Source organism: Lepidochelys kempii, chromosome 5 (genome assembly GCF_965140285.1).
Source record: "Lepidochelys kempii isolate rLepKem1 chromosome 5, rLepKem1.hap1, whole genome shotgun sequence".
NCBI classification, from domain to species: domain Eukaryota; kingdom Metazoa; phylum Chordata; order Testudines; family Cheloniidae; genus Lepidochelys; species Lepidochelys kempii.
The window spans coordinates 98,382,937-98,410,585 of NC_136384.1; the positions used below are offsets into that span (position 1 = coordinate 98,382,937).

Consider the following 27,649-nt stretch of genomic DNA (forward strand, 5'->3'; position numbering starts at 1 on the left):
GATGGTAAGTGTCAATAAATTTCCAAATGAAGATGGATGCCTATTACTAGCTCTTTGAAGAAACATCTCAGTACTACATTGAGGGTATTGGTATTGTTAGTTCCGGGATTCTTCTTCCCTCAAGCACAAACAAATAAAAACGGCAATAAGGCACAATGACATCAAATAGAACACACAGTGTGTCTATTATTAATCATAATTATTATAGTAGCACCTAGAGGCCTCAGACAGGCTAGGTACCCATTGTCTCAGGCACTATATATACATAGAGGAAGTGACCGTATCTGTCCCAAAAAGCTTACAGTCTGAAGATAAAAAGAAAAGGAGTACTTGTGGCATCTTAGAGACTAACCAGTTTATTTGAGCATAAGCTTTCGTGAGCTACAGCTCACTTCATCGGAAGCATACTGTGGAAAGTGTAGAAGATCTTTTTATACACACAAAGCATGAAAAAATACCTCCCCCCACCCCACTCTCCTGCTGGTAATAGCTTATCTAAAGTGATCACTCTCCTTACAATGTGTATGATAATCAAGGTGGGCCATTTCCAGCACAAATCCAGGGTTTAACAAGAATGTCTGGGGGGAGAATAGGGGGATAGGAAAAAACAAGGGGAAATAGGTTACTTTGCATAATGACTTAGCCACTCCCAGTCTCTATTCAAGCCTAAGTTAATTGTATCCAATTTGCAAATGAATTCCAATTCAACAGTTTCTCGCTGGAGTCTGGATTTGAAGGTTTTTTTGTTGTAATATCGCAACTTTCATGTCTGTAATCGCATGACCAGAGAGATTGAAGTGTTCTCCGACTGGTTTATGAATGACATCTGATTTGTGTCCATTTATTCTTTTACGTAGATACTGTCCAGTTTGACCAATGTACATGGCAGAGGGGCATTGCTGGCACATGATGGCATATATCACATTCGTGGATGTGCAGGTGAACGAGCCTCTGATAGTGTGGCTGATGTTATTAGGCCCTTTGATGGTGTCTCCTTTTCTTTTTGCGAATATAGACTAACACGGCTATTACTCTGAAACCAGTCTGAAGACAGTTAGTTATGTCAGTGTCCTCTCATCTTGTGATAGTTCATCTTTATTTCAGTCATCCCTCTCTGTCAGCTGTCCCTTGGACTCCAGGACACTCAGCTCCTGATTCTTGGCAATTTTCATCAGCCTCACCTTCAACCCCCCCCTGCAAGCACCAACAACCTGGAATGATTGCCTGGATGGAGACAAGCACTGCATAGAAGGGCCCAAGATGGAGGTGCCAGTGACTCAAGCAGCCCTGACAATGCTCTTTTATGATATTGGTCCCACAGCCTCTTGATGTTGTCCCAGCACTGGTTAGCACTACACCCAATTCACCAAACTTTGTGACACCTTGCTGGAGACCGTCCGCTTGTGGACAATGTTGGAACACCTCATCATTCCATATACCAAGCAGGGCTCTCATAATGGTCTCAGGCCAGTTTTCAGCTCTGTCCGAAGTTTTCCCAGAGCAAGCATGTTAGGAAGCAAAAACAAGGCTCTCACAGAAATAGATGCTAGAAAAAGCAAAAAAAAACCCTCATCCCCAGCTTTCCATCCAGCTGATATAACTGATGCTTGCAAAATGCTTGGGCAGCAGTTGTATGTGTGTTGTGCAGTTGTTACCAGCTTAAGCCATTTTACTGCAATGCCTTTACACCATGTAAATGAGACCTAAACTGTCTGCTTGATGTATGTGCAGCTGATGAAACCTGTTAAGACTTGTTTTGGGAAACCATTTTTTTAACTAAACTGTTTTTTACAGAAATGTTACACAGAAAGTAACAAACGTGCTCAAGACAGGAATAAGCAGCAGGGAAAATGAACTTCACATGGATAAAAACCCTGGTCCATGCAAATATCACTAGTAATTTGAAAAAAGGGAGGCAGGGCAATACAGAATATATTGCTTCAAAAGTTCTAGAGTGGTCTGGACATGTTAAATTTCTTATCTTTATTTCTTACCTACAGAGCTCACAGTGTGGTCTGGTACAAACATTATTTATTAGGGTGGTGCTATTGGATTGTAACTCAGTATTGTATGTTGCTGAGCAGAGATTGTATGTTGCTGAGCTACAGTTCAATGATAATTGAAAGTATCAGGAGAGGAGCTGCAGCCAAAGAGCACCAGACTTTGGAACATGTGCCTTTCATGGTAATCAGTGTCAGCAACATTGCTACTGGAGCCAATTTTTAAAATGCTTATGAGACTTCTGACCTGACATGGTAGACAATGCATATTAAGCAAAGCAGAAAAAAATGGGTATGCTGTATGAGTAATATGAGGTCTAGGGAGTAGGCCTGGCAAGTGGCACTTGTTAGGTGAGTATCAAAACTTTCTCTGCTCCAGGGGAGCATGCACACATTACAGGATCTGTTCAAGTTCACTTGAAAGGCCAGTGAGATTTTTGACACACCTGACCTAAGTTTGGACTTTATAAAAAAAGCTAGAAACCTAAAGTGTTTCTAGTGGCTTCCTCGCAAACATTTCACATAGCTCTGCTCTTTATTGACATTAGAAAAGCTGTGTCATGAAACTGATCATGAAACTAGCGAATATTATACATATTAAAGAAACAGATCCCTTCTCAGCTGCTGGAGTGAGAAGACCACATGCGTAGAAATACAAATAATTTTAAGATCTTTGTGTATTAATAATTGACTTTTTGGTTTTGTTTGTTCGTTTTGTCACATATCTAAAAGACCAACATTATTGGTAGTTTGGACATTTGGCTGATAGGAGCAATAGAAATGTACTTAGCCTTTTTACTAGAAAGCTACTTCAGATCATTAACTCGGTAATAGTTTTCTAAGAGGAAAAGAAGGGGCTAAGCAGCCCACAATTCAATGCTATCATTATTCATGGCAAGCCCTGTCTTACTGAATTATTACGGGAGCATTTCATCCATATACAAATTACACTTCATGGTGACACTAAATCTAAATGCTGTTTAGCACTAAACTTCAATGCATTTCTATATGACACAGCCTACAGAAATAGCAGAGAAGTATTCCTCAGACACTTTACTATTACCCTGCATCAAAACTGAAGGTTTCATGATACACTGGTTTGCTGAAGTTGTTATTTATAATCTTTGGTGCAAGACCATAAACATCAGTATGTGGGATGCTTTTAGCTGTATAACTGTCACTTGTTTCCAGCTTTTCCAAATTGGCCTACACGTGATCAGACTTGTGAACAGCTCCAAGAAGCAGGGCAGAGCTATGCAGCAACATCTAGAATGACTCAGTGTTAATGAGAAGGTTTGAAGAGGGTCTCAAATATCTTGAGGTATGTGTTCACTGCAGTTATCTTGGGTGACCAGCACCAGTATCTGAGCACCCAGGTTAGCCTAGCCTAGTGCGCCCAGCCACACTGCAAAACTCTGCCTGAGTTACTGGTGCTGCACCTGGATGTGTCACTAGGACTTCAGGATATGCCTCCAGTGGTTCTTTGTGCGGTGGTAAGCTGAGTCACTCTGATTCGTTCCCAGTGAATTGTGGGAGAACTTCTCTGTCCTTCTGAGTTCATGGAGGGAGTCATGGGAAGGCACTAAAGGACTTTCTCCACTCAAGTGTTTTAGCCTTCATCCTCAATGCAAAGTGGTCAGATTACCAACCAAAGACTCAGTCAAGGTTTAGCCTATAGCCCCAGTCAAGCGAGCTAGCTTGGGCTGAAAGCTCCGCCAAACTCGAGTGAGAGGGATTTGTGTGTAGATGGGATGCAGGGTTGGGGCAACACCCAAGTAAGAGGCTGAGTTAATGCTGCAGTGAAGCCTGGCTCATAGATGCCAATAGACTGCTCAGAGGAAAAGCTGGAAACTTCTCCCTTTGATGGCCACAAGTGGAGCACTCCATGAGATATAGAGACAGATTGTGTGTGGGGTGGCCATTCAGTGGCCTTGTTCACCCAAGTCACTCTGCCCTCATAAACCTGAGATTTAGAACTGTAGGTACTGATAAATTCCTACCTCATCCATCCTGCCATTGACTTTTGCACTTGATGATATGTTGTGCAGCTGAAATAGGAGGAATGGAGGGAAGCATTCATATTTCATTTTTGTTTTCTAGCTCATTCTATTTTTTCTCACTGACAAACTTTCCCCGTGGTCTTGTTCTGATAGCACAATGCAGCATGCAAATGTTCCTCAGAACTAACCCATAAAATATGGTCCAGTTGTGTAACACTGTTTGCAGACAACTGTTCAACAGTTGCCTGCATTCACCCTGGAGGAGGCTGCATTTCAGTAATAGGCAAAAAAATGCCTATTTGTATGTAGTTGGGAAAATACTGTAAGATTCTTCAGGATAAAGGGTGACATAAAAAATGAATACTGTGACTTTATTATTTAATCATTAAGACAATATACCGGAGCACAGACAGACTTACAAGCAATTACCTGGAGTCAAATGCCCAGCCTACCTGTGACAGGCTCTGCTGAAGGGAATGAGCCAACCCTGCTCCACCTGGGTGTAGTTAATTGCCTATGTAGCTGGAAGGCAGTTAATTAAGTAAGGAGCCAAATAAAATGCTTAGGAGATCTCAGCTGATAAAAGCTTCTGAGGAGAAAGGAAGCTCCAAAGGAGGGGAACACCTATGGACCTTGAACTAAGCAACAGCTATCCAGACAGGGAAAACCTGAGAGAGACCTTGAACAAGCTAGGGAATCCTGAGGCCTTACAACACAAGAAGCTGCTTCTAGAACTTAGAGAATTTTGCTTTAGGACTTAAGTTTTATCTGGCCTCTGAGGTAAGAACCCTGGTGTAAGTGTTCCTTTCAGAAGGTTTTATTAAAGGGAGATGTACTGTACTTTATTAAAGGGAGATGTACTGCGGTAGAGTTTTTGGCTTCTCCTTTGCCAGGCTGTTTTAGTGACTTTATTGTTACCCCTTTAAGGGGTGGAAACTGAGGCAAGCCACAGCAGAGCCTCACTCCTCAATGAGGGAGCAGTCAGGAGATGACAGTACCCCTTCTACATCTAGACCTGGTCAGTAGATCTGATGATGTAGGTGGGTCTCTTTCACACTAGAAACTAGTGAAATTCTCTCTCCAATGCCAAAAAGATACAGTCATCTATACCTCGAAGATCTACATCCAGTTCCTTAAACAAAAATCTGAAATTCCCTTCACATTCTTCTCTGACCCTTGAATAATAGACTAATGTCCAAAATAAGTAGTCCCAGAGATCCTAAATACCTCACCACACCTCCATCCACTCACAAGCCTCCCTGCAACCCAACCCTGGGGAAACCACTAGACCTTGAAGATGACCTGAAGGTGCCAAGTTATGCTGAGCTCAATTATCCTTCCCCTAGGATGCTCTGCTAGCATCCCTATCTCATTTAACCAGGGAACTGTCGGTGGCAGCATCCCATCTGCTATAGTGTAGCACATGGGGAGAGACTAAGTCCTTCAAGTAGCCAAGATCCAATCTACAAAAATCAAGAGATTTCTTGCTGTTTTAAGCAAACATCTCACCTCTACTTAATTATAGATCTATACTGCAAATTTAATGCACATTGAGACGTTCCAGTTTTCTTTACCATTTTAGTATATTGTCAGATTTTGCTTGTCAGCTGTTTGATGTGACCTTATATGTGAAACTGATCAGATTACTGCAAAACTCTAGAAGGCTGATACAGGAACTCTGCAACCCCCACTTGCCTTCACTGTCCTTTTCTTTTTCCAGGCTACATTTCAAATATGCTAAGGGGATCTGGTTAAATAGACTGTTTATACATGTCCAAAATGTCATCACTACATAAATTTAATGAGGTTCAGTTTTTAATGACCAGGCTCAGATAACTAAAGGAAGATTTTCTTTCTTCCCTCCCCCAATAACTACTTTCCCAACTGCCTAGTTGTCAGTCATGTGCCTTATTATTATCCATTCCCTACATCAGGCTTTCACTGAAGAGGACTTTTTTGCCTGACAACGTGCAACCTCCTCAACATCTGAAAGTTATAAACAGGGACATGTAGGAAGTAAATGAGGGAGGGACACATTCCTTCAACTCTATTCAGCTCTGCAGGGTGGCAACTGGTTTCTGTTGGTAGAATGAAGAAGTGGTAAATGTTTTGCCAAAACAATAGGAACTGTTCTGGCTAAATTGGGAGGGTTGGCATCTTGTCATGCACTTGTATGGTATCCTACAATCTGGTTGGCTGCTTCCAGTTTCCTACTATTCTGTATTTGTACATCAAAGGTTTCATTTGTTGCCCTTTTAAGTTTAGGGCAAGACTTAAAACTCCTATTTCAGGTAAAGCTCCCTTTCAGCTCAAGGGTTGATAAGCCTATTGCAGGGCTGCAGAATCAAGCCCTTATTATTCTCCCTTGCCATTAAAACCCACAGAAGCAGGCTGAGGAGGGGAGGAAACTTCAGTAAAAAATCCTTCAGAGTTCCTCCCTCCCCCATCTTGTTCCATCATGGGAAGCACAGGGTTTGTCCTTCCCCAAGCCCTGTGGACCCATCAGAATCCTCAGGGCTCCTGGGCCTGCTTTACAATGAAACATTCTGCACAGCATCACCACTATCAAGGTTGTGCTCAGCCCTATCATTACACAGGCCATACTGACTGTTTTGAATGCATGCAGGGGGGCTAGGAGATTAAAACCTGTTTATATATGTGAAGTATAAGTCAGTGCCCTACCAACAAGGGTTTCGGTTCAGAGCACTCCTGCTGAATTTGGGACAAGTTCAGATCCGCATGCGAGTTTTGCCTGTCCAGCCCATGTCTCCTGAGCAGATGGGTAGGCAGAAGGATGGTGTGACAGCCTTGCTTGCATCATGTTCATAAATACCCAGAACAGAAAACCACTCATTGCTTAGTTTTTTTTTTAATTAGGCCCCTACCTGAGAATCTAGGGTTTTGCTGCAAAACACCTGGTGCCATGTGGAGAGCAGGGTGCAAGCTTATACATTTTTTCTAGATCAGGTCAGAAAGAAAGAGTTAAAAAAAAAAAAAGAGGAACCAGCCAATGTTGTTCAGAATAGCTCCATTGAAGCCCTTGACTTCAGTGGAGCTATGCTGACTTATACCAGCAGAGGAGCTGACCTATAGTGCTTTACAATAGGTAGAATTTGGGGTCTGTGAAGCCTGCAGAACCCCTTAAACTACGCACGTAAGACCAGAACTAGAACAGGGTACATCTGTATTCCTTCCTATTTCTGTTAACACTTTGTCATGAGAATGGGAAATGGCCCTACATCAATCTGCTCAATTGACAATCTTTGTCCTAAGACTGTAGGATCAAAATATTAATGCCCAGTATTGTCTATGAAAACTGGGAATGTAGTAAATTGTATGTCTCTGACCTTTACAGTTTCCAAAGTGTGACTTGCTCATCTTATTCCCATTCTCCCATTTACAGCATTGGTAATGAGACAAACAGGTGGTACTGCTAGCTACTGAAAAGAGAGATTCTGTAGAAGTTACAAGTCTAGTGTACATAAAACAGACCTGGTCCCAATCCTACCACCCAGTGCCTCACTATTATCAGGGTCATCTCCATCCACTTCCAGGCCCTGAAGAGAACTCTGGATCAATTAGATGAATGGGCTGGCCAGGACTGAGGGGAGGGGCTGCATTGATCCTCTAGAGATCAGGAAAGATAGGTTGTGTGACCCTGGGTTGCATTACCTTTCTTCTGGGGCTCCTCCATTATGGAGATGCACTCATGTTGAGTATTACTTAAAGTAATCCCACTGGGTGACACTTCCCAGGAGTACCCAGGGCTGTGAGGCAACCCAGTACCACCTGCCCTTAGTGTGAGAGCCTTCACTCTGCCTGCCATGAGTCAGCCTGCCTCACTCCATGGCCAACACAAAGTCTAGGTCTACACAAGCCGTGCTCTCTCCCTACAGGTTACTGATAGGCACACTCCAACTCTGAGCCCTCAGAGCATCTCCCTGAAGCATCCAGCTCCTGCTCCACTGGAGGCCTGCAGAATTCACTGTTGCTGTCCTGCCAAAGAAGCAGTACACCCTGGCTTACCAGTTATACCTCACATCACTGCTCTGCTTGGCACACAGCACTTAAATGTTTATAGTGAAAACAAAGAAAAGCTTAAGAAAAGCGTAGTAATTCAAGTGATAGCAAATAGAAGTATTGGAAACAAATGGCTACATATAAGATCATAACATGCATTCTAGAACTTAGACTTAATTAGATCCTTTCATATCTTATAGAGCAATGCTCACCAAGTCCTGCCAGTGTTTTACAATCAGGCTTTGCTGTGACCTCCATTGATAAGATACAGGCTACTGTTAACTTGCTTCCTCAGTGAAGGATCCAGGGTGTACCTCTGCAACCCCACTTATACCCCCAACAACGTGTTGTCTATATTCATAACCAGGATCCCCTTCTGTTTATTTTTTCCTTTAAACTTCCTCCCTTGGAAAAAAAAACTTCAATCTCTTGATTAACATTTGGCTCAGTATGCACAGATGACCAGACAGAGAGAAGCATCTGTTACCTCCTGGTTGAAAGGAACTTGGCTGAGACATGTCTCCTCCTGGTGACATGCCTGAATTTAAGAATATAATTTCCAGTATTGATACATAATCATACATCACTGCAAAATGGATGGATGGAGGACAGATTACTGGCTCTCAGCAGCATCCTCACATGCCCCCCTCGAGTGAATTATTAAGCATGTATCTGACCCAGGGAATCCCTGTTAAACTCTGTGCACCCTCCTGTCTCCTCTGCCAGTTAGCACCAAGATGTTCCTGGGCCACAACTAGTAAGCATGGAAGAATTGAGCCCTGTGTGGCTTGGTGAGGGCCATACACCAAATCACTCACAAAGCTGGGAATGGAAGATGTGAGTCCTGACACCCATGCCCCTGCTTGGTCCACCAAACAATGTTCAGGAGTCCACCTATTTTCGCACCTCTTACTGATCACTTCACATCATGCAACATGACAGTAAATGACTGTGTTGCACCATCCTGAACATGCCCCAGAAACAATGCATCTGCCAAACATTTGAGAAAATGCTGCACTTTTCTAAATTGCATGGATGTGATATCACTGATTACAGACATATCTGAAGCATTGCTGCTCATGGAAAGAGGTGGGTCAGGTATCTTATACCTAGCTTTGAAAGGGTTAGACTTTTATCAGTAGGGTGCTGGTAAATTTCTATTTCACCAAAAACATACAAACCAATGAAAAAATATTTGTTGAAGATGATAGAAATTTACAGATAGGCAAAATAAGAAAAACGCTGCTTGGGAACTTCTTAGAGTCGAAATCCAGTGATCTAGACTAGTGAATTAGGCTTATGGGCTAGGGAATGAATAGTTAAAAACAGGCATGATTTGTTGAGTTAAGGATATTTACTTTTCATATTTAGACTTGTGATGTTGACAATTTGTGGTTTAAAGCTTTAACTTCTTGAATCTCAACATCTGCTGTCACTAAATATTTGTCTGACACCCCGCCATAATTTCTTGCAACTGTGAACATTTAAATAGATAAAAATTTAAACAACTTTAAAATAATGAACATATCCATCAACATTATAAAAATATTGAATTTAGCTAAACCTACTTATACCAAATTGTTTCTGACAGAAATTCATTCAGACTGATAAAGTACCATGACTGATACTATGAAACAGATTGTTACCAAAATCATTTGGTCCAGCAATAATAGAATATAATTTACTTTTATAGCAATAAAATTAGAGATGAGCCTGAACCCAAACACCAGAATCAAACATCCTGAGCCCTTGAGAGAGTATGAAATCCAACCATGGAGCATTTCTCAGAGGCTTCCTATATATTTATAATAAGCTGAACTGAACCTCCACAACCTAACTTTGGGTATTTGAAATCCAGATCCAGACCTAAATTTAGCAGCATGAACCCATCTCTAAATAGAATAAAGATAATTTCACTATGCCAAATGGATTTTCATATAAATGGTGAAGTGAACATTATATGTTACTAATTAAATCTGATGTAAAATCTACCTAAAGTTTAATTATGATCCTATTATCCAGTGCAGAAAAGATATAACACCATTCTTGTTCATCTCAGAAATACTAATTCTGGTAAGAATCACTTTTTTTGACAGATGCTATCATAACTGAATTAGTCAGATATCTAGACCCAAAGGGCAAATGCTGGCAGCTGACTAGCTAGCTGGATTAAAATTTAGCACAGTACCCATTTCCTACAAATATGGGTGAATGCTGTAGTCCATTTTTGTCCAAGTAAGACATTATTAAAGATGAACAAACACCCACAGAAGTCACTAAGAATTCTAGCTAAGTAAAGCCTGAGTGAGGACATCAGAATTTGTCCCATACTAAAACTAGATTCCACTGATACATAACAATTTAGAGTCCCCACAAGCACTCTGAAAATTATATAAATCAATAAGAGAGAGACTGAAAAAATGTATGTGAAGGTATTTGGAGAGGAGGAGAGTGTATTTCAGAATATAACTCCAAATTACTTCTTTTAGAGCCCTATCCTGCAAAGTGCTGAGCAGTTCTTGGAGCTGCTGGTTATAAAAGTAGAATTTACTGCATTATTTCTGGACAACATGAGTTTGCTAAAAATTTGCTTTGTGGTATCAGCCATGATCCTTAATGAGACTTTATGAATTCCTGTTAAAAGCAATTTGATATAAGACCCCTGACACACCTCCTTCCAGGAGAAAAATCAAATATTTCATGCCCAATACATTTAGAAAACTGCAGCATTGCCCATGAGAGAAAAGTATGTGTCACACCTTCAGAAGCTGCTCAATACTTTGCAGGATCTAGTTCTTAGATAATTACAGTCCTAGAAAAACCATTTCTAATATCCAACACATAATGATGCAGCAACAACATGGAAATACTACTAAAGGCTTTCATGATTAATAATGTGCATTACATTTCATATTAAATACTGAAGCAACTGGGATTTTAGCCTGAGTATGAACTGCAAGAGGCACCGAAAATTCTTTGTTTTCTTCAGCTGTCCCATCTGTTGATAGAATTGTGGGTCAAGCAATGGCGGTTGTTGCATTGTTTTGATTTATGAGCTAGTGAAAAAACTAGTTGACCTCTTATAAGAAGCAAACTAAAAGTAAAGGTGCTTTCAAGTAAAGTACATTGCTAAACAGATCGTGAATTACACCTTGAAGGTAAAGTTCTACCAGGAAGAATACGGGGGAAATAGTTTCAAGCAATCTTGCAGAATGTTGAGCTGCATACAGTAAGTGAATACATGTATAAGATGTATAATTATATTTGTAATTACCAGCACTCTCAATGATGGTTGGCTTTTCGTGTCTAGGCATCGTGACTGTATTTCACAGGGCTGCTCTGGCTGCTGCCTGTACAGGAGATTGCTTGAAGGATAAGTCGTTCAAGATAAAGTGTCTAGCATATCAACCGAGTCTTGCCTGTCAGTGAAAAGGAGGCGCTTTCATGGGCTGAAACATAAGAAGGTACTAATTTCCCAAGTGATTAACTTTTCATGAATGTTTAGTTTACCATTTAGGGTTGGAGTACCAGGGTCAAAAGGAAGGGAGAGCTTGTTTACACAGTGTTTTTGTTTGTTTTTGTTTTTAAATTTGAAAAGGAACAGCAATTCTTTTGGAATATACACTCCTACAGAAGCTAACACAGTTGTTTAAATGATTAAGCGCTTTGCTAAATCAGGACCTCATGCTCTGTCTAAACAGGAAAGTTTTGCCAATATAGTTACAACCCACCCCCCATGGATGTTCTTATTCTGGTATAGAGTGACTTTTTTGGTCCATGTTAAACCTCTTCCTAAGCAACACAACCAAAACAAAAAAAAGGATTCTTATACCAGAATAAGAGTGTCTACGTTGGGGGAGGGGAGAGCTTATACTGGTATATTGGTTTAAATTCATAGCTTAGGTTTATATTGAAAAAGCTTTCCCATGTAGAAATGGAATATAACTAAGTAGCCTGATTTTCAGTAGTGCTGGAACTAACAGTGCTGGGGGTGCTGCCATACCCCTTGGCTTGAAGTAGTAATAACAAATGCCAAATATATGGTTTCCATGGTTTCTATCATCAGCACCCCCACTATAAAAATTGTTCCAGCATCCCTGTTGATTTCTCAAAGATGTTGAGCGTCCAGGAGCTCCTAAGTACATCTGAAAATTAGGTCACGGATTTAGATCCCTGAATATGGGTTTTAGGATCCTATTTGAAAATCTTGGCCTCTACGATTAATAGGTAAGTACTTTTTAAAATTCTCATTACACCTCCAAACATTGATTGACAAAGCATTAGAAGAAAAGAAGCAAAAAGAATCTCTCCCAATATAAGTGTCCAAAGGCTAGGATAACAGCAACAGAGTTCACCTTTGAAATATATTTGCTGCTGCTTTTAATACAATCTTTTACTGCCTGGAAATAAATAGTTAAGGGAACTATACATTTACCACTGCCCTAGTATTGTTTAACATTTAGAGTGCATTAGCACCTAAAGTCTTCAGCCAGGTTGGATCCCATTGTACAGTGACTAACAAAGATATAAGAAATTACAATTTCTGCCCCAAAGCGTTTAAAATCTAAATCATTCTTCATTTCATACTCACCCTTCCTTCATTTTGTCCCTAACATTTGCAAAAATATATACACAGCTCAAAATAAGAAATTGCTGGAAACTGATTCCTTGAACAGGAAATAGGATTTTATAAAATCCTAGCAAGCTGTTTTGACTTCTGCATATAGTTTTGCAAATTGTAGGGGCAAAGTTACATTTGGGTGGGTGGTGTAAACCAGGTCACGTGAATGATGGAGGGTGATATGGCAATGGAAACTGGCTGGATCCCTTGCTTGTCCATTATCTTGAGGTTGCATGTTGATTTGGGGTTTTCATTTTATTTGGTTTCTGGAAGTTGTGGAATATTTCAAAAGAGACTAACATTTGATGTGTGTTATTTGGACTCCACTGCAACATAAGTTAATAACAAAATATGTAAAGATGTTCCGTTTTAATTCCAACCAAGCCATTAATCCTCAGCAATATAAATGCCCTCAGTCAAAAAGATTAATTCTGCATTTATAACCATAAGAATTGTCTCTTTATGACAGTCTTACACCACTCCTGAACATTTATCTAAAATTAGCTTCTTGAACTATTTTCACTTATTGCAATTTAAAATTCGTTATAGGGAAAACATAGCTTCTCATGATTTATGTGATTAGGAAAAGATTTACAGTGAAATTTCCCATTTATCTACATTTCATATCATGGAAAATTAAATTTCATATGAGATAAGCCAGGGAAACATTTGTAGTTCAGAAAGAAATATAGGGATAGATTCTGATCCCAGATACCCAGTGTAAATCCAGAATAATTCCATGTCCAACCACCCTCACTTTTTAAAAAACTGTAAAGGGAATAACAGTACAAAAAGTCTTGTAAATTACCCTGTGGATTTAATTTCATATTTTCTTACTTTAAAGGAATCCTGAACATGACAGTCAAATTCATGACACTGCAGGCATTTAAGAGAAGCTGTAGGCATTTAAGCAAAGCATTATAGTCGTGCATGTTTTAATTACAATGCAAATGAAAAACATCAATCTGTTATCCAGGAAAAAACCCTTGACAGAGTTGTTTTTATATTTCATCCTGAAGAATTTCAGTTCAGTAATATCTTATTTCTGTTTGTCAATCACACTGAAAATATTTAATGAAATAAACCACTTATCTGTATGGGAAAGGGGAAGGAAAGGACTATAAATGCAGACCTGCTTGTCTGACTTCTCTTTTTTGTATGGAATTAACAATAATACTTAGACTGGAAAGTCAAGCACTAAAAGTAAGGAAATGCCAGAATTAAGACTGTCCATGCCTGGTACGTACTCATTATGATAGTCTTTAATTTCATGGTCACCTACTTTTTATAGAACCCCTGCCTCATTCAGAGCACAGCATGGACAGTGCTCATTTGAATGAGCAGTTATTCAATATTTTGTTGTAGCCTTACTGCTCAACATGTGACCTTATGCCTTATTTACTGAACACTATTAAGACCCCGCTCTGAAGACAGAATTACTAACTTCCACATGGGCTCTTCTAAAGCACTCATCAGTACAGTATCCAAGTGCTTCACAAACATTAGTTTATCTTCACTGTAGTATATTGAGAACTGTACTGTAATCAGGGGAGGAGAAGTTTCCTGGCCCTGATTGCAGGCTAGGGGGCTTTCTAGCAAAGTATGTGATCAGAGTCCATCAGGAAAGAGCTCTCTTAAAGTAAGGTGAGGTGTGTTTGTGCTTTGCTGTCTTTGGGTGCAGTCTGTTTTCTCTCCATTTTGGGGTTCTTGTGTATTCTACGTTCTAGGAAATAAAGTTACATGCGCATAGTAGGTTGCAGGACTGCTACTAGCAGGTCAGGCTTCTGTATCAGATATGGACTGACTACAGAGCTTCCAAAGAGGTCTTCCCCTAAGATCCTTTAATGTATTGCCAGGTATGGCTGATGATAGCTTTATTAAGGTATGCTACACACTATCCTGTTCTCTTTGAAATTCAGTATGTAGCAGCCTGCAAGTGTCTTGGAATTGTACTGGTTTTCTAATTACCCAACCCAAATGTGTAACAACTTGGTCATCTGGCTGTCCATTAGTTGCAATGACTGGCTGGGGTTGGCTTCTTGTTCTGCATCACCATCTGTAGATTTTGCTCTGTTTGCTCTTTCTGAGGAACAAACTCAAGATGTTAATGGCTTGTGTTAAACTCTCCACTGTAGTCTTGATCACATATATGATCTGGGCAATGAGTTCTTTTCCCTTACAGGAGCTGGAGTTGGCCGTCTTCCCCCCCCCCGCCCCCCCGCCTATCAAGTTTGACATGCACAAAGGTTCGACAGTCAGCAGGTCTTTAATTATCTGTTGTAAAAATATTTAAGCTCTTTTTGCCTTTTTATCTGATTTTTTTTTTTTGGCTGTTATCTTCATGTCTTACCACTTTGGAGTTAGGTTCTGCTCCAAAGTTGGAGCAGTAGTTCTGAGTTGTCATCCACCAGTGAGTTTTGAGCCTTGTTCTTGAATACTGAAGTGAGCAAAAGCGCACTACAGTTTCTCAATACTATGGTATGTCATGACTTTCAAGTACATGTATTTCTATATACCTGGAAAAATAGTCCACTGCGACCAGGTAGATGTCCTCCAGATTCACAGAAATCTGCAATTAGTCTCTTCCTAGCTCTGTCTGGTAGAGGTGTTAAAAGTTCTTTGTGTGGTGTTGGTCTGTTAGCTCTGCAATGTTCACAGGTGATTATTATTTTACATCCTTGCTGATGCCTGGCCACCACAATGACTGGTTGGCCAGTTCATAGCATTTCGTTAATCTTAGACGTCCTTCCTAAATAAGGTTAAGGATTTCTCCTCTCATTTAATTTGAAATTACAGTACAATGACCTTTAATCATGAGTCCATTTTACTCAAAAGTAGTCTCTGGTCACTTCCTTTGTGTCCATTAGATACTAGGGCCAGTTGACACCAATGTTACTAAGAACCTCTTGAAGTTGCACGTGTGTCAAGGTTGTCATCTTTGTGAGCGTCTTCCATAAGATCCTTTAATGCATTTCCATGTGTGGCTGAGCTTAGCTTAAATGAGGTTGTGACACTCTGTACCTCAAAGCAGCACCCTAAAAGCTCCATTTTCGCCACTGTTATACAATTATGATATGTTTTGTACAAAAGTATGCCTTATGAGGTATCACTTTAAAAGTCCTGATCTGTTGAACATTAATATCCTCTTGGATTGTATGTGCTATCATTATGTGAGGTTTATAAAGTATTGCTATATATGTTACTGAAATGTGGTGAGGTGGGGAACACCCACAACCAGCCTTTCAGGTACAACAATGGAGTAGCTAGACAGCGTTAATGTCTCATCAAGAAAAGAATCCACTATCCTTGAGATTTCTTGGAGGAGGCATGTAGGCCATGGAGGCAGACTAATCCACCTCACAGCAAAGATCTTTACAGCAAGCTGGAAGAAAGTATAAAAGAGGGGAAGTGACATCATCACGTGGCCTCACTCCATCCACAACTCAACACCTCAAAACATGTCTGGCAGACAAAGACTTTGAACTGGGGGAGGGTGATCCCTGGCCAGGAAGGAGTCCCAGCTTAGTTTTTTTTTTGTTTGTTTTGGGGTTTTTTATTGGGTCAAATCCACACCAAGGGCTTTAATTTGGCTCATTTGGTATCCATTTGCCAAACAGATTAATCCACAGAAGAGTTAATAAAGAGTAAACAAATGAATGATGACTGTGTTTAGAGAGAATATTTAGTTCCTTAATAAATTTAAAAACTCAATTTTGTCAGTAAGCAGCATTTTTAACTTAAACATGCTATAACTCTCCCTCTACAAAATAAGTCTTTTTTTCTGTCACTTATGCACATCCTCTCTCAGATCATGGAATGCTTTTGATTTATTTTTCAATGTATAAGATGCACTTAGTTGGCAGGCTATAAATACAATACAAATAAATGGCTTCTTAATGTTTTCACAACAAAGTTCTAATAAAAGTCACTACATTGTTCCTACTGTTATAGACTATCAACATAATGTTATGAGCTGGGTGGGACCTTGTTATGGATTTAATTAAAACTCATTGAGATTGACAGGTGTGAATTTACCCTTCAATTAACATTACTGTTTGCATAAATCTCCACCTGAGACAAAAGCAGGGTGCATGTGAACCTACCCAGGAGTTTGACTGAGCATTGTTTGGAGGGAAGAGATCACAAAAACTGAGAACAAACAAGGAGAGAGAGAGAGAGGAAGAGGCAAGAAAGCCAAGCAGGAGCCTCTAACCCTAGTGGAAAAAGCTACAGAAAAAAATTTGGATCTGTTGGCTAAAGAGGCTTGAGGGCTATAAACCAAGAAATTGCTCCTTTTGTCATCTTCTGCATTCAGGAATCTGCACATTCCTTGTAAATAAGGAAGACAGCACCAAAGAAAATACCAGATTCCATCAATTTCTACCTCCAACTGGAACATCCACAAAGCCCCAAACTTTGACTACACTAACATTTTGCTTTTAAAAGTGCAGGAAGGGGTTAGACTGTAAAGTTACAATCTGCCCTAAGGAGGGGGTGCCATGTATCTGCACAATCACAGGAGCAGCCTAGAGAACAAACTGAACCTCAGAGACAATTCCTCTGCTTCTCCCCACTTGCAAGGGTGGATGGGCATAATGATTTCTCTCTCATCCGTGCTTTCTGTGGAACTGCTTAATATTCCCTACATCTAGACAGCTACTCTGGTCAGTGAGTTATGGATAGTGAAACCAGGGTTCTAAGACTCCAAGTCTCCACCTGTCTGCCTGCCCATATCCTCACTGAAGAAATTTTCTGTCCCGCTGGCCAGAGCTGCAGTATGAGCGGGGCTAAGCCTCATCCCCAGCCCCACAAACCTCCACTTTCTTACTTCTCTGCATGGCCAAGTAGGTGCTGTGGCAATCTAGTCCTAGATAAAGAGTACAAACACATATTGTCCACTCCCATGAGTTTTGCACTTTTTTTTTGTCTTAAAGCCCTAGCTTCTGTAGGTTTCATTTTTTAAGTATGTTTCTAGCCCCATGGTTATGGAAAAAAGCCCAAGTCACCTAAATCTCAAAAATCAGAAATAAGCAAAAAATAAAGACCTGATACTAGTTTTTTTAAAAAAAAAAACACACACCTTATTTCTTACTTAATATCATGATTTTGAGGCCTGACAAATGACTTCTCAATGTTGAGAGGTTGCAATAGTGAATGAATGATAATTTGCAAAATGAATATATACATAAATGGTTCCCAAAAATTTGGGGCAGCTCAAAACACAAGACAGACAAACAATTGCTTAGGCCCCTACAATCTTGTGGATCTGGAGCAGCAGGTGGTATAGTACTTGGTTAAATCCACATAACTTCAGCAATTTGCAGGCTGAAACCAGCTTACCCCAGTTTTTGACAAGAAACCTGGAGGATTAAAGCAACTCCTGGCATAATTCTTTGCAAATATCCACAAAAATCCAAACTGAGGTTTTGCTTTCATATTAGTCAAGCAGGATCCACAGCTTCATCTCTGGCATATGACTATAGATTCTAAATAGCCAGCTTGAATTCTTGCTTGAAGTTTTGCAGACTTGAAGGCTTCAGCCCTGTAAGTTATCAAACCATTCACTTCAGCTTGGCTTTAAGACCCACCAGATGCATGATAAATGCTTAAATGTAACAAAGATTCTACCCAACTGTAATGGGTGTGTCAAGGTTCCTCCCCCACTCTGAATGTGGGGACCTGCATGAAAACCTCCTAAACTTACTTTTACCAGCTTAGGTTAAAGCTTCCCCAAGGTACAGATTAATTTTATTCTTTGTCCTTGGAATATCCACTGCCACCACCAAACTCTAACTGGGTTTACTGGGAAATGTAGTTTGGACATGTCTTTCCCCCAAAAAATCCTCCCAACCCTTGCACCCCACTTCCTGGGAAAGGTCTGGTAAAAATCCTCACCAATTTGCATAAGTGACCACAGACCCAAACCCTCGGATCGGAGAACAATGAAAAAGCATTCAGTTTTCTTACAAGAAGACTTTTAATGTAAATAGGAGTAAAGGAATCGCCCCTGTAAAATCAGGATGGTAGGTACCTTACAGGGTAATTGGATTCAAAACATAGAGAATCCCTCTAGGCAAAACCTTAAGTTACAAAAAAAGACACACAGACAGAAATAGTCATTCTATTCAGCACAATTCTTTTCTCAGCCATTAAAGAAATCATAATTAACACATACCTAGCTAGATTACTTACTAAAAGTTCTAAGACTCCATTCCTGTTCTATCCCCAGCAAAAGCAGCATACCAATAGACACACACACCCTTTGTTTCTCTCCCTCCTCCCAGCTTTTGAAAGTATCTTGTCTCCTCATTGGTCATTTTGGTCAGGTGCCAGCGAGGTTACCTTTAGCTTCTTAACTCTTTACGGGTGAGAGGATTTTTCCTCTGGCCAAGAGGGATTTTAAAGGGGTTTAACCTTCCCTTTATATTTATGACAGGGTGTATAAACTCCACACTGGTTAACCATGAGCTAACAGTAGCCTGAGCCCAATTAGGTCACTAGGTGGCACCTGGGGTTGGGTCAGGTCTGAGTGGTGAGCAAGCCCAGCTCAGGAGGAGCTGGATCTTCAGAAAGGAAGGAGCAGAGGGCAGTGAGGGAAGAGAGAGATCCAGGTGAGAGGTAGCTGGAAGTTTCTTCTCTTGGACTAAAGGTAGAGAGAAACCTGTGAGGCCAGAACCAGAGAGCTTTGGTATAAGGATTGGGACTTTTAGTTGTTGGACTTCCTTTTACTCTGGAAAGGATGGAACTAAAACATGCCCAGGCTGGAGAGCCAAGCTGCAAAAAGAGGCAGACTACCATAAGACAGGAGTGACCACCAGAAGGGGACAGTAGAGGAGGAAAGCCTGCTTATGCCATGCCCAGTCATGTGAGGGTGTGCCAATGGTGAGTCAACCCTTTTACATCAAATTACACCCTATGCAACCTCAGTTATATGGGGTGTAACTTGTCTCTTTGTAAATATTCAATGTAGATGTGTCAGACAAAAAGAAGTGTTGCTGTCCAGTTAAATTCTATGAGCACTGTCCCAAAGTCTTCACACAGAGAGAGCCCACAATGAAGTCTGGAGGCTTGTCTACACAAGGACACTGAGGAAAATTAATCCAAATTAACTAGAAGTGTGAATTTACAGTGGATTAGTTAAACTGCATTAAAACCCTGTGTGGATGATCTTATTCCAACTCACTTTAGAAATGAATTTAAGCTAAACCAAGTTAACGCTTTAATTCTGAGTAAAAATATACATGGATTTAATGTAGTTTAATCCACTGTAATAATTAATTCGGATAGCTTTCCTGAGTATCCCTGTGTAGAGGAGCCCTAAATTTGGAGTTAGGTATGTAACTTAACAATTCAGTGATGACTGAATTTTTTTATTTTTTTTATTTTATTTTATTTTTTGTGAATACATGCTCTTTTTCCTGCTGGTGAATCATTTGCAAACAATCCTGACTTCTGCACATGTGGTGTGTGGGTTGGTTTTTGTTTCTTTTTTTAATTGATCAATATTTGACACATATTCTCATACTATAAAAAGAAAAGGAGTACTTGTGGCACCTTAGAGACTAACAAATTTATTTGAGCATAAGCTTTCGTGAGCTACAGGTCACTTCATCAGATGCATTCATTCTATAGGTTTTCATGAATTGTGCAGTATTTGTGGTGAAGAATTGGTCAACCGATCCCACGGTATCATTTCTGCCCCATTATTGAATGGATGGCTAGATTGATTTGAATTAGATTGGAAGACTGAAACTTTTCAAATGGGGAAAATCATTAGTGCTGACGTGGAACTGACAAGTAATAGAGACTATTACGTACAAATAAGCTTGTTCAAGTGGCTTGTTCATTTTGGCTGCTTGTACAAAAAGTAGCTACACAATCTTATGTGCAATAAAACCCCATTTGTGTAAACATTTCTGGATAGTGTGTGGGGAAAAAAGGGAATTAATATGGCTGAACCAAACAATTCTTTGGAATTCAAACAAATATATGCAGGCCTTGTTTCCTGAGCCATTTGAATAGCCCTTGCTAGAACCAAAACTCTCAGAAATGTTACTTCTGCAGTATCCTAGTCATTGTTTGCCTCCCTCTGGACTGTTTGGTTCTGATTAGGCCCTGAACTCCAAGTACTTAAATACCATGAAAAAGAATACTGCAGTACTTCTGACTCAAGCGGAAAGTATCAGAAATCTCATAAGGGAGCCAGTTTTAGCAGTTTTTCAGCTACATTATGCAGATTTTAAAAGGTTTGGATGAGCATATGTAATTTGGCAAAATTATTCAAACTGGCCTTGATCTCTGAGTCTTTAAAGTTTCTCCATCATTATTAGGAATGCTCTTTTAGAAGCTTGAAAACAGAGATGGTCATAAAGATTTCATTGAAACATTTGATAGAAAAACACAACAGTATTGCGTGGTGATTTTTCACATAACTGTCTTCAGATTTTAGTCCAGCTGGTCTGAAAACAGTAGTCAAAAAATGTTTGGGGGACGATGCTGTATTTGAAAATTGTGTGTGTGTGTAAGTAGTGGAGATTATATACACACACACACACACGTTCTTTTCTATATGCAAACATAACTTTTCTTGTCTTTATTAGAGCTAAAGTTAATATAGCTGCTTTTTTTTAATATCCTTTTATTTCACTCACTGTCACCACAGTTGGCTATAGTCAGCATCTGTAGCCTTGACTGATGATGGCACTGTTCTGGTAACAGTATTGTGCTGCTTAGCTGTTGCTATAGAGTCAAGAGAGGAAGCCTAGATCGTTATTTCTCTGGGATCGTTCATTGCCTGTTTCTTCCAAGCAGAGTGGTAGATTTTAAAACTACTAAGAGCTAAATGTGCCTGGAAGCACTTGCTAGCAGGGGTTGTACAGCTGTAGTAGCAGAATGTGAATGGAGGCCCTTTTGCCTGCATAGGGGAATACAGCCAGGATGCTCAGGGAGCATGGCAAATAATGTGATCCTCCCATGCAAGTGTGAGGTCATGCTGTGCAGAGGATGCCATTTTGGGAGCAAAATGACATCTTCCAAATGGCAAAGTGCCAAAATGATGTTCTGGCTCCATTACACCTGTGACTAAAACTGGGCCAATACTGGATTTTGTTTGGTTTGTTGGCAATTTCAAAAACTAAAAAAAAAAAATCACTTTGGCTAAAATGGCTTTTTCAACCTAAAACCAAAACACACCATTTTGTTTCAATTCCCCCTCCACTGGCCCCACCCACAGGGGCCCAGGGCTTGGGCTCCAGCTTTCAAATCTAGAAAATTTTTCATATCCGAAATGACTAACTCATCTTTTAATATCTACAGCTACTGTATGTGCAATGAGATGGCCACCTTCCCCTGAGTGGACTCAGTGCTGGTATGAAGAGATCATGATTTGAAGTGAGAGGTTTTTAATCTTCATTTCCATTCACTCTTGATTTTCACTACTGAGATGCCAAATGGGTGCCAATTAGTGTCAAGTATAATACTAATTTTTGGGATGTAGGCATCTCTCCATTAGGACAGACGCTGAAACAGTTAACTCATTTCATATAGATCTCTAAACAGCTGTTTGACCGTAATGACTTCTGGTGTTCAGTGATGAGTGGCAGACTCCTGCTACAGATTAAGGCTTACCAGTTAACTAAAGGCTCCCTGTACTATTACTACTGATCTCTTGAGACATGACTTCCAACATTCAATTTATTAGAGAAATAAATGAGTTTGGGGTTGGGGTTTTTTGTTTTTTTTTAATCTGGAGAGGCCATCTGCATTTCCTTAGCAGAGACAGAAAAGGCTCAATGAAAGATAAAGTATTTTTGAAAATCAAGCAACCAATCCAGCAATGTCTGCAGAATACTACAAACTTGTGGAGGCCCGGAACTGCTGGGAAAATGACTGTTTTGCTCCAGCCCCAAATCTAGTCACACAGATCTAGACGATATACTTAAAACCAAAGCTGTAAAGTTTACTGCCCCACAAAAAATGATTCACACTATCAAAGATCTTTTGAAAAATTGATAAATGTAGGATTGACTACATTAAAGCCATATCTTAAAATGACGATTTGGGCAAAACTCAGCCTGTCTTGTAAATTTCTATAGTTTATCTGTAAATGAATCTCCTTACATAATCTACAATATCCGTCTGGTCTCTTCTTGAGATACCTAATGTATCTCTGACGGTGAGCAGCAGCAAGTAAACATAATCTAAAGAACTGAAGTTCTGTATAAGATACAGCCTTGTAGGCAAAATGAAGATGAGACAATAAGATCCTCTCTGTACTAAAACTACAGACATGTCAGGGGATGCATCCAAAGCTTTTATCTGGCTAATGTCCCATATACTACAAACTGGATCATCATGGTGGTGATTTACAGCTTGGGGGTGGGAGGGATAGAATGGGGAGCTGGGAGTGCTATCTTACCTGGCTCCTTGTGCTTTCCTCCTCTTGACTCACACGCCTGTGCTAGGTACAAACTGGCTCAACCTTAGATTAGAGTCACCCTCAAAGTTAGGGTGTGTAGTTAAGATTTTCAAAGTAACTAATTCAACTACACTGCACATACATCATAGTTATGATTACTAGTGGGGCTGTTGTTCACATAAGTGGCAGTCACTGAAGCAGAAACAGCAATAAGGACCATCATATGTGATTCTGACACCTTCCAGGAAAGGAAAGAGAAGAGGGAGCAGCTGGGACCCACTACTAATGTTAGGTCACCAAATACTCCTGTCTCACTCAATGCAAAACTGAACTCTTCAACTCTTCAGTCCCATGGTAGTTCTCCATACACCGAAACACAACCCCCACCACAATGCACCACTCAAACCTACCCGCTGGGAAAGAATGAGAGATTGTGATAGACAAAGAATTACTAAAATATAACAATGATGGGTGCCTGACAGGATCTAGATAAATCAATATATAGAAAATAAACATCTGTAAGCACATCCAGTATATTCAATGTGGTAAGCAATATGCAACCTTTGCATTTTCTAAATTTGTTTTTGTTTATATAAATGGGGGGGGGCATTTAATTATACTTTATTCTGACAAACTCTAGTGCATGAAATGCTTTGTTTGAGGAATTGCAGTTTTAGCTGCTACCAGCAGATGGAGTTGTAAGTAGTTCCATCTCAGATGGATGTAATGCTTCAATTCAGAACAAAATTGCAGGCAATGAAATATAAATGTCTCATCAGTTAATCAAGAAAGGAGAGAGCTGATTTTTCTTTCGAGTAGCAAGTGACAGCATGAAGCTTCATCATGTTAATCTCACACTGGCCCTTCTGTGGATACTTTCCATGATTTACCATATTTCATTTGATCTTCCATCTCTGCAGATGACCGAGATGAAATGTGATTTTTGGCAGTTTCCCAATGACATGGGGAACGTAATTCATCTTCACTGATTGGTGGGTCATCTCCCCCTCTCCCCCCCGCATTAAAGACAAGAATTTTCACAGCATCTGAACCTAGCCTGTGCAATTGACTCCCACAAGAACGAAGAATGAGCTTAGGCCATGCCACTTTCAGAACTAACTGCAGCACTCGTTTCTCTGTTTCAGGGTATGTCTACACTATGAAATTAGGTCGAATTTATAGAAGTCGTTTTTTTAGAAATCTGTTTTATATATTCGAGTGTGTGTGTCCCCACAGAAAATGCTCTAAGTGCATTAAGTCGGTGGAGTGCTTCCACAGTACCGAGGCTAGAGTCGACTTCCGGAGTGTTGCACTGTGGGTAGCTATCCCACAGTTCCCGCAGTCTCCGCTGCCCATTGGAATTCCTGGTTGAGATCCTAATGCCTGATGGGGCTAAAACATTGTCGCGGGTGGTTCTGGGTACATATCATCAGGCCCCCCTTCCCTCCCTCCCTCCATGAAAGAAAGGGCAGACAATCGTTTTGCACCTTTTTTCCTGGGTTACCCGTACAGACGCCATACCACGGCAAGCATGGAGCCCGCTCAGCTCACCGTCACCATATGCCTCCTGGGTGCTGGCAGACGTGGTACTGCATTGCTACACAGCAGCAGCAACTCATTGCCTTCTGGCAGCAGACGGTACGGTAGGACTGGTAGCCGTCATCGTCATGTCCGAGGTGCTCCTGGTCGCCTCTGTGGCAGGCGATATGGATTGCTAGCAGTCCTCTTGTACCATCTTCTGCCGAGCAGCCATGAGATGTGGATGGTATGTAGTCCTTCTGCATCGTCTGCTGCTAGCCAAAGATGTAAAAGATGGAGTGTATCAAAACAAGTAATAGACCAACTTGTTTTGTACTCATTTGCAGCCCCACCCCGCCCCCTCTCTAGGGGACTCATTCCTCTAGGTCACACTGCAGTCACTCACAGAGAAGGTGCAGCGAGGTAAATCTAGCCATGTATCAATCAGAGGCCAGACCAACCTGCCTGTTCCAATAAGAACTCCTGCCTGAAATACTCCTTGATGTAAAGCCACCCCTTTTGTTGATTTTAACTCCCTGTAAGCCAACCCTGTAAGCCATGTCGTCAGTCACCCCTCCCTGCGTCAGAGCAATGGCAGACAATCATGCATCTGAGTTGAGAGTGCTGTCCAGAGCAGTCACAATGGAGCACTCTGGGATAGCTCCTGGAGGCCAATACCATTGAATTGTGTCCACAGTACCCCAAATTTGACCTGGTAAGGCCTATTTAAGTACTAATCCACTTGTCAGGGGTGGAGTAAGGAAATCGATTTTAAGAGCCCTTTAAGTCGAAATAAAGGGCTTCATCATGTGAACGGGTGCAGGTTTACATCGATTTAACGCTGCTAAATTCGACCTAAAGTCCTAGTGTAGACCAGGGCTCAGTTTCTCATCAGCAAGTTCTATATACCATACATTACATACATACAGAGACGAACCTAGACAGACAAGCAAACGATCCACCTATAAATTAATCAAGCTATTTTGCCTGCAATTTGAAAGGAGGATGGGGAGAGTGGGATTTTTATTTCTCTAAGTACTTGGGAGACCTGTGGATACTATGGTGATGTGAGCCATTTAAGTACCTAGACTGACCCACAGATAAACCATTTCAAATAAAACTGACATGAACAGTCACACTTTCCACCTTTTTAAAATAACCCTTGTTTTTCCTCTCTCTGGATCCACACATCTGAAGGAGCGCTCCATTGCCATGACTCCTGCTTCCAGTGTTCACGATCACCTTTGAAGACTGTTGTTTGAGTGAGGCCCAGCCTTTTGGGCCCTACTCAAAGTCAGAGCCCCATTCTGCTCGACTTTGTGCATAGTAAGGTATAGGTCCTAGAGCTGGGTGAAATGTTTCAGGCAAAACATTTCTCAGCCAAAAATGTAGATTTGGCAACACCAAACTGTCTTGCAAATACACATCAGTTGGTCCAAATTGTTTCAATCAAAAACAAAATTCAAACGAACTTTTTGTATCAATATTTTCAATGTTTGGGGTTTTGGTTCAAATTGCTGTTTTGAAATTCCCTTCAGTTTTATTACAAAACAAATCAAAACCTTTAAAAATGCTCAAAATTGAAACAAAACATTTTATTTGTATGAAATGTAGTTCAACCCAAAATCACTTTTCAATTCACTGAATTTCAAACTATTCCTTTTTTGTTTAACCAATATAATTTTTTAATTATTTTTTGGAATTGCCAATGAACTTAAACATCCACTGTGTCAGTGGTTCCCAAACTTGTTCTGCCGCTTGTGCAGGGAAAGCCCCTAGTGGGCCGGGCCGGTTTGTTTACCTGCTGCGTCTGCAGGTTCGGCCGAGCATGGCTCCCACTGGCCGCGGTTCGCTGCTCCAGGCCAACGGGAGCTACTGGAAGTGACGCGGGACGTACAGGCCATGGGACGTACTGGCCTCCACTTCCAGCAGCTCCCGTTGGCCTAGAGCAGCGAACCGCAGCCACAGGGAGCCGCGCTCAGCCGAACCCGCAGACGCGGCAGGTAAACAAACCGGCCCGGCCCACTAGGGGCTTTCCCCACACAAGCAGCCGAACAAGTTTGGGAACCACTGTACTATGTGCATAACTCTAGTAGCTTCTGCCCCAATGAGGTTACAATCTAAGTATACCTCACAAAGGATGAGAGAAGGGAGGGATTATTATCCACATTTTATAGCTGAAGAACTCATGTGAGTAGTTTGCCTGAGCTCACATATGAAATCTGGGACAGAGCTGCACGTTGGAACCCAGATTTCTGAAGTCCTAGTCTAGTGCCTTACCAACAAGATCTTCTTTTTCTCTAGCCCAGCAGTTCTCAAACTGTGGCTCGGGACCACAAAGTAGGTCATAACCCCATTTTAATGGGGTTGCCAGGGCTGGTGTTGGGCTGGGGCTGTAGGCAAAGCACAAGGACTTCAACCCTGGGCAGTGTGGCTCAAGTCTTTGGACTTTGCCCTGCCCTGGGTGGTGGGGCTCAAGCTTCAGTCCCCCATCCTGGAGTCATGTAGTAATTTTTGTTGTAAGGAGTTTGCAATGCAATGAAGTTTGAGAATCGCTGCATCCACCCTACTCTTCCCCTGCTGTTCGGCTTTTTTTTTTTTTTTTTTGGTGGCATTGTGTGTGCAACTGATGTAGCTGTCCCAAGACTCCAAAAGGTGTAAGAGTTCAGTAATCCTTGCCCACTCTGGGCCTTTCCCATAGCAGTCCTTAAAGTGCTGGTACATAATATAGTAGGGAAGCAATGGGGGGCCAGACAGAGAAATTGTCCATACCCAGCTTGTTTGGCCACCCTGTCTAAAGATGAGGTGATGTGGGGGAGAGGGAGAGAGTTGGTGGGGGGGGGGATGAAATATCTGGGAAGTTCAGAAGAGCCTGCTGGGGTGCAGTGAAGAAGAAAGAGATTACCTAATGGGCTTAGGAACCAAGGAGGGATGGAGGGGTTATAGGGATGCAGACTTGGAAACTTCCAGGCGTCTTGAGTTGTGAGGAAAGGGTGCGGAAAGTGCTCTATGAAGCAGACATGCAGTGAATACATACAAAACTAATAAATAAAGTGCCAGTAGATGGCGCTCA

At 41.0% G+C, this 27,649-nt stretch overlaps 1 protein-coding gene across 1 annotated transcript in view; it reads right to left on the reverse strand.

Moving 5' to 3' along the window:
- TMC1 (transmembrane channel like 1) overlaps positions 1-15,689 on the reverse strand; it is a 90,178-nt gene extending 74,489 nt beyond the window's left edge. The window contains exon 1 of the mRNA XM_073346113.2: positions 15,545-15,689. Coding sequence (XP_073202214.2) covers positions 15,545-15,689 — 145 coding nt within the window. The remainder of the gene's footprint in view (positions 1-15,544) is intronic.
- Between the last annotated feature and the right edge of the window lie 11,960 nt (positions 15,690-27,649).